This window comes from Acanthisitta chloris, unplaced genomic scaffold, assembly GCF_000695815.1.
Source record: "Acanthisitta chloris isolate BGI_N310 unplaced genomic scaffold, ASM69581v1 scaffold13643, whole genome shotgun sequence".
In the NCBI taxonomy this organism is placed as follows: domain Eukaryota; kingdom Metazoa; phylum Chordata; class Aves; order Passeriformes; family Acanthisittidae; genus Acanthisitta; species Acanthisitta chloris.
In genome coordinates this window covers 264-12,927 of record NW_008666656.1, presented here as the reverse complement: position 1 = coordinate 12,927, position 12,664 = coordinate 264, and the positions used below count along the sequence as shown (strand labels likewise).

Sequence of the window (12,664 nt, the reverse complement as noted above, 5' to 3'; positions counted from 1 at the left end):
AAAAGGGAAAAAAATTGAAAATGCTCCATCAGTTTAGCACGAACCAAACATACATTTTTATCATCCTTATTTCTGAGAAGTTTGCATTTAAACAAAACAATGCTTGAATTTCACTTTAAAAATAAGATTTCTACAGTTGACTTCAATGAACCAACATCTCAAACCTTCCAGGCTCTTGGAAATAAGTCTGAAGAGTGATTGAGGTCTTGATTCACTTACTCACTTCACCACATATTTAACCATAAATCATTAGGATTATTCAGCTCCTTACCTTGAGAAACGAAGTACTTTGCTACATTTAAGAATCAAAAAATCAACAACCTTACAGAGCAGCTTTATAGTAATGAAAATTATTCTTCTGTACTGTTACAAAACAAAAGCTAAGGAGAGAAAGATGGCATTTCACATGATTTAGAAGAAAGTTAAAATATCATTTATCACTGCATCAGCATTAGGGTCAGTACTGCCACTGCTAACCAGAAGGTAGCCCTCCTGCACAGGACACTGAGGGATGTTACCATATTAGCCAATAATCTCACCTCAGCATCTATTTCAACTTTGATTTGCTTACAGTAAAGATATAAAACTCTACAGCATGGGTGCTCATCCATAATGATTCCAAAGAGGCCTTCCTTCAAATCAGCAAGTCTTCTTCCTCCTCTTAAAAACAGCCCACCCAAACACTGGTGGTGCGTCTACCTTATTCTGCAAAGACTGTTTTCAGTATTGCCATACTTTTGAAGTAAGGATATTCATGTGATGTTGTTATGAGATGATCCATTTACAGCTTTCTCCATTGTGACAGTAGCTAGTAGCACTTCCACTGTTAAAAACAACACCTTTATGGACCTAGTCAGGTCAGAAGATAGAAGCTTTAAATGCTACAATAGCAGCAGTCCCCCATGCAGACAGTAAACTGTATTTGAAGTTAGGACAATTTACTCCTCCACTGGTGGATATCTGTGCTTGAAGAATGGCTGTGTACGTGCCCTTGAGAGGGAGGGAGGGAGGGAGGGGGACAGCTCCCAGTCCTATGACCGAAAACTACTGACACAAATCTTGTATCAGTAGCACTGTTTAATTTTTCCAATAAATGCATTTATTCTAGTCTCACAGTCACCAACCAAAAGGGGAAGAGTGCCATCTGCACTCACTAACTGATTACAGAAGGAGACAAAGGCACACAGAACCATGAAGTAGGAATAAAACAGATGAGACTGACAGAAGTGAGATATCAAAGACATCTACTGATTTGCATCACTTTCATCTACTTCTGAAATATCTGTATTAGGTACTTTTTCCCAAACTCTGAATGCAAAGATTAAAAAAATGCATAAGCAACATGAACTGCTTAATTATAGGAACCACCACACTGAATAATTATCTCCTCACATCTTGTTTTTCACAAAGGCCAGGAACTGATGCTTGAGAGTACAAGAAATCCCTTTAACCACTATGCAACTTTAGACATTAATACCTGCAAATTTATTTTAGTTCAGTGCTAACATCCATATTGTAATTGTGTATCATATAAATGTCTATAGAGCCTCACTGTTCAATTATTTTCTTTAATGCACATTTCCATAGTTTATTCACCTAGTCTGTTAAAAAAGTATTCTAATTTTCATTTTATTGATAGTCCCTTGTTTTTGAAGAAAAGATGAGAATGGTTAATTCTCAAGACATCTTACTATCTCAAATTACCACTTTAACTTGTTTGCTTTTTTTAAGGCTCCTAGTGCCTTTGTGTGTGTTGTCTTTAGGTCACTGGCTACGTTTACCAATCTTGCAACAGAAACATTCCTAAAATGGGGTAACTGGGACTGTAAATAATATTTAAAATGACACTATTATGAATTAATGTAACAGCATTATAATACTCCCTGTATTTTTAATCCCAACTGTCATATGCTGAATCTTCTTGTTTGACCACAAGCATACAGATGTTTCATTAAACTGTCTATGACAACACCCAAATCACTTTTGATATTAAAGTTACTTTAAATCCTGGAAGCATTTTACATTTTTCCACTTGTAGGTTATTACTTTACACATAATTTCATTTGCCAGTCTATTTTTCCATTTATCTACTTTGTTTGTGTCTGTCTGTGACCTTTGTCCTCTAGACATGACCTACTTAAACAAGTCTCTTTCACAAACGTTGCTTTGTCATTGCTTCAGGTCACTAATATTGCATCACTTGTTTCAATAATGCTATGAAGAGCATATTGCCAACCATACACTTGAAGAAACATTCTAATTGGCTACAGCAATGATGCAATCAGACACTCTGGAGAAAGGGCATTCAACTTGAAAGGCAAAATTGTAAGTTCTACCCTTTTCTAACAACAATAGTACCAGGAAACTATGGCATCTTCACCAAACCTGCCCATCTAGTCACCAGGGAGCAATGTCAATCTATACTTCAATCTGCAAAACAAATACTGTTTTGAAGCATCACTACTGGTATTCCCAAACACATGCATTATCCTACCAACAGAGAACATGTAGCTTTTATCCTACCCTCCATAGAGTGATTGATTGTTTCTCAAGGCTCTAAGTCCCAGTATGGGATTTTAGCTAACTTGTGAAGCCCCTACCTGCTCACCAAATTTCTCCAGTAGTTCTATGAGATAGTATTGAAGAAGAAAATTGTATATGTAAACAACAGTCAAAAGAAAACAGAAAAGCTGGAGCTACAAATCAGGTTCTTACAAATGCAATTCAATACAGCATTACAGAGACTGATGATTTCAGAAATTCTTAAGAAGAGTTAGACACACAAATAAAACATAAAATCCATTCTCTCCAGTACTCAGAATAAACAGTCAGTTAACCCAACTTAGTTGTCATTTTCTGATATGGAATGTATAACATGCCTTGTGAATGCACATGACATTAGCCTAGTGTGACATTAGCTTAATTATTTTCAGCAAGAATCCTTTCTGACAGAAAATAATACCATCAATATTATGGTAGGGCCAAACATATATTACATGCCTGTGTATTCCAATGGATATTGAACAAAAAGTCACCCAGCACAATTAAGGCTTTTAAGTTTTAAATTTAAAACAAAACATAAACCAGCTTCCTCATGCTATGACTGAAGGTTAGACCTGACCTTCATAGTGCCATAGAGAGATGCTATATAACCTTTCAGTCCCCTTCTCAGTTATAGGCTCCCACACCACACAGAAGCCTCCAGGAACCCCTACTGCTTCAATAAAATGTTGTGTAGGCATAGCATCTCCCTTTGACATTGCAGAATTAGGTCAACAAGAAGTAATCTGTTGATCAGTACATTTAATTTTTAATTTAGTCTATGGACAATATATTAATTGCTTGACTTCTGTCTATTGCACAGAAGTAGAGTTCTTTACCTCCCTCATGTGCTACATGTAGCTGCAAAAAATAGCATTTTAATTAAAGGCATGTCAAATACTTTCACATGAGGTTACTACCATTTTCACAAGGTTTGTTTTAGTTGGGCAGTGGAGGAAAAGAGGGAAGGCAGAGAACAATCTCTTTCCTAAGACTCTGGATATCTGAGAAAAGCTCAGTATATTAATTTGATAAACACATTATTTCTAAAAATATGCAAGAGCACAGAGAAGTGCTTGGAAGCTTCTCTCTCTGCATCATCAAACCAGCAAGATGCTTAAAGCTCAGGTAGCAGAGGTATTCCCACCATAAGATCTAGAAAAAACTCTTTCAATTCCATTAAACACATTAACCATGCTCCCAAAGGAACTTCTTATTACTTATCCAAAGGAACCTTCTACCATTTTACATTTGCCCTCAGAAAAGGTTGTTTCAGTTCTTTCAGTGGCAGTGGCAGCTTATACTGGTTGGGAAATTGACATTAGTTTGCTAAAAATTATAAACAACTGAACTGTCACTATAAACAGAGATGAATAGAGCTATTGAATAAAACCTGTAATATAATAATTCCTTCCAGTGACTTTTCCTGAATAACCATTAATGCACTTGTATACAGTTCTATGAACAAATCCCATTTCAGTGGCAGTTCTGACACTGCAGATATCTTTTCACTGCAATCCTTACAGCTCATGTTCCTTTGCAAAGGAAGGGGCAATAGGCAAAACCTCCAATATAGCAGCTAACATTAAAAATCCCTACTACAGCACATTATTTCATTTCTCACCAATCTCCTACAAGAAAAAAAAGGCACAGCAGGTGGCTAGTAAAATTTGTAGCAAATCTGTAATGAGTCAGATCAAGCAGAGCTGGTAAGCATACAGGAAAATGCTCAGAAATCAGTGTACTAAAGCTTACTTTATTCCCCAGAAACAGAAATCATTACATTAAAGGCTTTCATTGTTTTGGTAAATATGAAAACAGCTTTTTCAAAAGAATCAGAGTATATGCTAATCCTTTCTAGCTGTTTTAAAGAATTTGCATACAAGTGAAGCAATAACAAAACCAAAGGCACTCAGACATTATATTAATTATTTTTCACCTGATCATTTTTTTACTTACTTGAGAATTTTCTCCCATACATCACTGTCATAAAAGGCATGGCTCCAACCCATTTTAACTGTTCCAACGATGACATTCTGCTTAAAAACATCTGATCCTAACTTATGGTACAGTTCTTCACAATCATCCAGAGGGATATGGAACAACCCCAACATAAAAGCTAATATAGCTCCTGAAAAAGAAATATTTTGAAATGTAAAATACAGCCCGGAGTAAGATAACAAAGATGGATTACCAGCTAATGTAGTTCAGAGGTTAGCAGAGTATCTATCTTGAAGCATGAAGACCAACTGACATTTTTATCACTAAATTCCTTTTCAGAGATCACAAACCATGTTTTAAAAGGACATACAAGACATAAACAGTCTACTTTCAAAAACAGAACTATGATTTGAAGCATGACTTGCTATCTTGCAGGCTCTAAATCAGTAGAGAAAAATTCTAGGAAAATTCTGTAAAAATAAGGGAGTTTTGCGTAGTTTGGATTGCACTTTGTTGCAACCATTTATAATTAGTCTCATACATGCTGCCATCTAGTGTGTGCCTAACAAAAATTATGACCTACCCTTGTAGGAACAAAACAGCAGCATTCAGAAAGCACAGCTGCTAAATAGCATTAAAAAGACTGTGGGAAAATACAATTAATACATTACTACAATTCATAGATACATCAAACTGAAAGGGACACATTACATGTCCTCATAGTATCACATGATTAGATTTAAAGGTTAAGTGTAAGGAATAATTAGGAGACATGATTTTTTTACTTTGGAAATAAATGTAATAGGTTTGAATAAAATTAATTTTAAAAGGCACAAATTCTTGAAATAGAGTAAGAATAGAACACACATGCAGAAAGAACTATATGCAAGGAGGTACACATGGCTTTAAAGCAAACCTGACTTCCAAATCTCTCTTGCTCTCACAAACCCCCTTACCATGACAGCTCAGCAGCAGTGGATTGATAGCCTCAATTTCTCAAACCACAGCACACATGCTTAAAGCAACCTGGACTGGCTTGACACAAAGTTTCATCACGAGAAACTTAATCAACTGCCAAATCACCAAATGCCTGTATTCAACAGAGACCTAGCAGCAGAGAAACACCATTTTCCTGAGTCATGCAAATACTCTGCTGCCTTCTTCTCCTGTTAAACTCTCCATCACCAGTTCTACAATATCACATATTCACTGTTCTGGTGAACAGTTTCAAAGTATGCAGGGCCCATTACAGCATCATTGCTGCAATCTTTCTCTGCAAGTGCCTGCACTTAAACCCTGTGACACACAATGAAGCACAGTGAAGCTAACTAGACTGATTCTGCATTCACAGCAAACTGATTATTTCTAAACCTCAAAGGCAAAACAGTTAAATGATATTAAGAAATACAAAAAGCACATCAGAAAAGAGAAGTGCAATCTATCTTATCATTTAATACATTGCTCTTGTAAAGCACAATTCATCCAGCTGCAAACCTCTACTGGCATATGTACTGTCAAAACAAATGGAACGTGCTGACAAGCACACATAACCTCTCCCACCCATGGGCTATCATCTATTACTACCAGCTGGACTGCTGCACACAAAAGTTTGACAGCATAAACAAAATTTAAAAGAATATATTAAGTACCTACTAGCAATTACAACCCTCAAAATTTGGTGAAGAATTAAAAGCAAATTTGTTTTCAGTGAGAGTAGTGGTATCATATTAAGAACACCAGGCCTCTCTATCCAAGATAAAACATCTCTATTACGACTGAAGATACTGGAGAAGTATTTTACAGTGAAACTATCTTTCAAGGAAACAACCACTGATGGCTAAATTAACTACCAAAGGATTTATTTTGAAGACTATTAAAAATATAAAATGGGGAACTATATTGTATATACAAACAAATTCTGTCTAATAGACCTAAATGTTCTCCTCCACTATTTTGAGTCTATGAAGCAAATCTCTGGAACATTTTATCCACTCATGGCGATCTATAATTAACATAATCTCTGAATTGAACTGTATGGACTAGAAGATAATGCAAAAAAATGTGAATGTGGGTTTCTAAAGGAAAGTGAGCTATTGAACTACAGCATACCTCATGTTAGAAATTAGCATTGTGCTGCTACTGCTCTAGCATCTGAAGGAGATGACTGTATTTTTGTTTCCTACTTTCTACGGAGGAGTAACTTATCACTGAGTCACAAGAGTAATTAAGTCTGGGAGGGACCTGCAGGCTAGTCCAACCTCCTGTTTAAACAGGTTCAGTTAGAATAGGTTACTCAGGACTTGTTCAGCTCCATGGATGGAGATTCCACAGCCTGTGTGGCAACTCCTTCCAGTGTCTGACCATCCCTGCAGGAAAAACATGATTCCACACCTAATTATAACATCCCATACTCTGACTTGTCTGTTGGCTTTTCTACTATCACTATGCACTTTCAAGATGATTCTAGTTCCATCTCCTCTATATTCTCCCATTAGTTGAAAGAACAAATAGGCATTCTCTTTTTAAGGATGAATAATCCCAGGTTTTGCACTCTCTCCCTTATGTCATGAGCTCCAATCCCCAGGTCATTTACTTGGCCCTCTGCCAGACTCACCCAGTATGCACAAGAACATACCCAACAGATTAAGGGTCTCTGGCCACAAATGTCTAGTTTAAGGCTCTTCTGTAGACCCTTAATCTCTTGGGTATGTTCTTGTCCATGTAAACCAATGTGGTCAGCTTTCTTTGTTCAAGGGTACACTGAAGATTCATGCCCAACTTGCTCCCAACAACCAAGGTCTTTTTCTGCAAAGCTGGTTTCTAGCCAGTCAGTCAGCTCACCTCAGACAGAGGGATTTGTATTTGGCTTTACTGAACGTTAGGTGGTTCCTGTCAAGCCATTTCTCCAGCCTGTACAGGCCTGTCTGAACAGAAGACACCACTGTACTGACCACTTCCTCTAATTTATATCATCCAAGACCTTGCGACAGGCATGCTCTGTCCTGCTGGGCACATTATTAACAAAGACAGGAAATACTGCTGCCCCAGTATCAGTCCCTGAAGGGTTTTATCTTAGCTGTCTGCAAAAGCCCCATAAATATCCAAGATAACTGTACCTGCGTGCAAAGCGAAGATTTCATATTAACTGAAGCAACAACAAATCAGTTTGAAGCCACAAGTGTACCATGAACCACCCAAAGCTCTTATTCAGAAGAAAAAAGAAAGACTTTAGAAATCACACCTGTATTTTCCCAGCTTACACGCTAAGTCAGAAAGTGCAAAATCTCCATTTATTCTCAGATGTTCTTTTACTTATTGATAGCAAAATTCCAACTTGTGGCTTAATAATTACCTGTGCTTACACCACAGATGTAGTCAAAAAGTTGATGAACCGGCTTTCCAGTTAGTTGTTCTAGTTTCCGTAGAGTCTGAAGTGCAACTAAACCCCTGAAACACAAAAATCCCCTTCACATACAATGGCAGTTTTATCTTATACAGCTCTAAGAGCACCTCTGCTTAGTTATATCTAATTGTAATTGATTAACTACAAGAATAAGAATACTGAGTAATTCAGGGAACTAAAGAGTAGTAGAGAGAACACTAAATATAAATTACATAGGCATACCAAAAATGGTACTCAACAGCTACAGCCACACTGATTTGTAGCAAAGGCTCAGGGATGATCACCTTCTGTGGATGTAGACTCAGGGCAGATTTTAGCTGCATTCACACCACACAGCACTTAAAAGTTTGGTTTTAACAGGGCTATATAATACCCCTTGGGGCATGGTATTTTTCTGTGTGGGGTTTGTTTGGCCTCAGTTCGATGTATCTGAAATAATGGGAGAGATGTATTACAGACCATCAGACTTGTGCTTCTATTGCATGAAACACTACCTGGCATGCAGGTGCTAACTCTGTCAGGATAGAGCAAGGTAACTGCAGCAAAATGAGCACCAAACCAAGCAGCATTCAAGCATAAATGCATACAAAACCCAATACCCATACTTAGTCAAATGCCACAGGATTGTAAATCAAATTGCTTCTTTAGGCACAAATTTATTGAAGAGAAACTGAAATTTTATTTCTAGTTACACTATGAAAAAGGCTACAAGTATATAAACCCCCAGAGGTTTTACCTTGTTCCTCCTCCATCAATGGTGAGGACTCGAATTCCCCAGCCTTTCACAGGGTCTGTATATCCAATTAGTGCTAAAGTTTCTCTAACAGCAGCCTGAAGGCTTTCATCATTAGCCTGTCTCAGCCGCAGTAGGCATGGGATTATTTTTTCCTATTGATAAATACAAAGATATTTCATTCTAACTGTGTGTTTATACCAAAAGAATCCATGCTTAAATTTACTAGTTTGGCATTTAAGTAGAGAAGTAACATATTAGTTAAATTTGCTTAATATGTACCACACTGCTTCAAAACAAGAAATGCCTTCTAAGTACACTAACATCAAAACAAAAATTAAATTTCTTCCTTATACAGAGTACTTTTTAAATGTACACTACCACGGAGATATAGAGCATTATAATCCAAATGGGAGTAGTGAATATACTCTTTAATAAAGTAATTCACATACATTTATGTAGACACCTGACCTGTACCCTGCCCAGATGATTCATCTGGTTGCACTCCATTCCCAAAGGTTGCTTTTCCAGAAATTCTACAATCTATGTCACACATTTGTTACACCTTGTGGGAAATGGCATGAAGTTGACAAATCCTGTGATTTAGCTTGTACAGCTAGAATGGCCTACCACCCACCTCCTGTCCTCTCACTGCAGGAATGGGAACGAGTAGGACTAGATTTCATGAACTTATTTGATGGTCACACTCCGCTCTTGCCATCTCTCTTCCAGGGAAGCATGTAAACAAGCATAGAAAGTACTGTGCATATGCAGATCAACTGTACAGTACATTCCCACCTGGTCAACTGCCACAGAGGACACATGATATGACCTTTATCTACCACTAGAAAAAGCTATACTATCTATCCATGTGACAGTGCTGTATGCTTCTAAATTAAACACTGCAATCTTAAGAGCCTTTAGCTAAACTGCTGAGAGTTTGCATATGAATCAGCAAATCAGTTATAGACACATTGTCATCTTTACAAATAGGAAATATGACTAGTCCACAAAAGAACAGAACAAAGTTTTACAGCATATGTCAATCATCTGTCAAATATTTACTTTTTATCTAAGCATAAAGACTATTTGCACCTTAATTGCAACTCCTCTGCTCTCTGGAAATTCTAGAAGATGATAGGTCAGTTCTTCAACCCTGCTGATACAGACTCTTCGATTAGAGGATCTTCGTAGGGCTTGAACTAAAGCTCGAGTCCTGTTATCAATACTCACTCTTGCAATAATCTAAAAAAAGATAAACAGATAACAGAAAACTACTCTAAGAAGTGTGTAAAATTTTTCAAGTCTAATTCCAAAGTGTTATTTTAAGACTTCCCAGAAGTAAGGAGCAGCATGTTGTACTAGAGATCTGCTACTACAGATTCCAAGCAGGCAATGCTTAAATCATAAACAGACAACGTTTTGATTTTTTGTTTACTAGAAAACTAAAGGTGACTCACAGCAACAATACATCAAATAAATGTGTCAGCACATACTGACACATATAGGGTAACTCTGAAATCATGGTATTTAAACCATAAAGGACTACAAAATAACTAACTACAAAAAAAAGCACACCCAGATCTGTCTACATTTATGGGCTCTCTCTCTGCATATATGTGAACTAAATGTATGTATACATAATACATACACGAGTATGCATATATGCACACTTTATCTATAAACTTACATATACATATCTGTACCTATATAAAAAGTATATATATATTTTTATATATGTATACAGATGTATACATACCTATTTAAGTACACACGTGAATTTGTCAGTTTACATATAGCATGCATATACATACACCAAAATGTATACAATTTTACATATATACTTCTATATGTAAGTACACAGAATGAATCATAGAATAGTTTGGGTTGGAAGGGGCCTTAAAGACCACCTAGTTCCACCCCCTCTGCCACAGGCAGGGACACCACATACATACACAGACACATAAATAGAAGTATGTGTACATATGTATGTATCTAAGTACATATACAGACACACACTTATCCAAGTACATGTGTCTACAAGTCAGCTTACAGACAGGTTTATACACCAGTATGTGCAGTGTGTATATAAACTTGTATAAAACATACATAGAAATAACATATAAACAATCAACAGTAACCAAAGACTTGCCTTTTCTCTCTGAAGAGACAGATGCTTTTCTCTATCTTCTGCAGTCTTAGCCTCTTTTGGTTTGTCCTCTTCATTCTTCTCAGCTACTTCTTGTTCTGGCTGTTTACTCTTTTCTGGTGAAACAACTTTTGTATCAGATCTTAACTTGGGAACCAACCCACCAATATAGCTGTCTACAAAAGCCTGTACACTGTTACTGGGGTATGAAAGAAAGTTTGCAATACTTTTTTTAGTGGAAACTGGAAGAGCAGCACTTGTCTTTTCAGCACCCAGATTCTCTGCTTCAGGAGCTAAAGCAGCTGCTGAATCCACCGTCTTTTCTTCACTTGTTACAGTAGTTTGTGATGAATCAAGCTTATTCGTCTCTTCACTTTTAGAGTCCTGTAATAAAGCATTGCTTTTTTTGTTTTGTTCCATAACAGTATTACTAAAGTAAGAGTTGATATGATCAGCTACGAAATTGTAAGTCTCTCCAAAATTTGTAGAAAGGTAACTTATATGAAAAAGGTGGTTTTTAGTCAACGCTGAATCTTCTGGAGTATCTTGAGAAGTGCCACTTGAACTTAGTAACACAGACTGACAGTTTTCACTTGCATGAGCGGATTTCTTTGCAGCTGGGCCTCTGTTGCAATCCTCCTGAGTTTTGGCATCTGTGACCTGTTTATCATTTTCTAGATTTGCACTGATGTTACCTCCATCTGCACTACTTTTGTTTGCTTTTCCCGAAGTACCCGAGTGCGACTTTAATCGAGCTATCCGTGACACCAGTTCGCTGTGAGTGCCAGACACAGCCTTTGAAACAGACTCTAGAGTATTCCTAATGCGTGACATGCGAATGCTCACCCTGGCAAGTCCTTTGGAAGAAGAAGTTAACAGTTTAGCAACTCTGTAGTATATAAACTCATGGCTGTAAATGTATTTGCTGTACCAAAACGTTCTGCTTCTGGCCCATTTACACCAAGGCTCACTTGTATGAAAAACTCTCAGCTGTGTGGCATGATTTATCCTCCAGCAGACTTTAGGCCTATACAAACACAGGTATTTGTTTCTTTGCTTCCACCAAAGACTTTTCGGGTTAATCACAAAAAACAAATATGTGTCCAAAGATAAATGAACTGTCATTACTTATAAATAATCACACCTGTCCTATGTTGGTTTCTACTTCATTCCAGAAACTATGTTTCAATAAATTCTGTATCGTAGTGTCTGGAAAAGAAAAAAAGAAAACAACAATGCAAACCCCAAGCCAGTAACAATTCAAAACTTGTTTAAAGCAGAGTTGTTTACAGCAGATGCAGTTTATTTATTCTTTCAGTAAGGAGAGATAAACATTCAAACCAAGTAAACTCATGGGGATATCTACTGCTGGTAGCAAGTGTCACCCCAACTTTTTCATTCCAGAATGGTGCTGCTTAAAGGCCAGTTTAAGCCTATCTTGAGCAATATGTGACACTCCTCCAAAGCATTTAGTGACATATAGAAAACTGGTTGTTGGTCTTCCCAATAAAGAGAAATTTGTGCTTCTTCAGCAAATTATCTTGTGCAGAGACCACACTTCAGACGTCAGTATATCACCACCCAACTCTTCACAGGGGAGGAAGGACACTAACTCTCTGCTTAAAGTTCAACTAAATGTGCCCATGGGCCAAGGGCACTAGATAATCCACACTCCGCAAAGAAAAATGCGTCAGGTGGAGCAGAGTTTTACACAGTATACCAGAGCTGTGCTGACACTGCAGGCACAAATCCCTTATTTGCCCAAATGGCAAGCAGAGACTTCACCAGCCCCTGGGGCAAGTGCAGAGGGCACCCAGGCCAACTGCGACGCCAAAGGGGCAGCAGAGGCGACACTGCCGCTGGCAGCAGCATCGTTACTTACAGTCTCCTCTGCCTG

At 37.5% G+C, this 12,664-nt stretch overlaps 1 protein-coding gene across 1 annotated transcript in view; it reads right to left on the bottom strand.

The window, feature by feature from the left end:
* The window catches only part of PNPLA8 (patatin-like phospholipase domain containing 8), a 32,374-nt gene extending 20,404 nt beyond the window's left edge, over positions 1–11,970 (bottom strand). Inside the window, exons 1-6 of the mRNA XM_009072227.1 lie at positions 10,771–11,970; positions 9,714–9,863; positions 8,622–8,773; positions 7,835–7,929; positions 4,501–4,672; positions 3,605–3,633 (exon numbers count right to left, since the gene is read on the bottom strand). Coding sequence (XP_009070475.1) covers positions 3,605–3,633; positions 4,501–4,672; positions 7,835–7,929; positions 8,622–8,773; positions 9,714–9,863; positions 10,771–11,892 — 1,720 coding nt within the window. The 5' untranslated portion in view covers positions 11,893–11,970. The remainder of the gene's footprint in view (positions 1–3,604; positions 3,634–4,500; positions 4,673–7,834; positions 7,930–8,621; positions 8,774–9,713; positions 9,864–10,770) is intronic.
* Between the last annotated feature and the right edge of the window lie 694 nt (positions 11,971–12,664).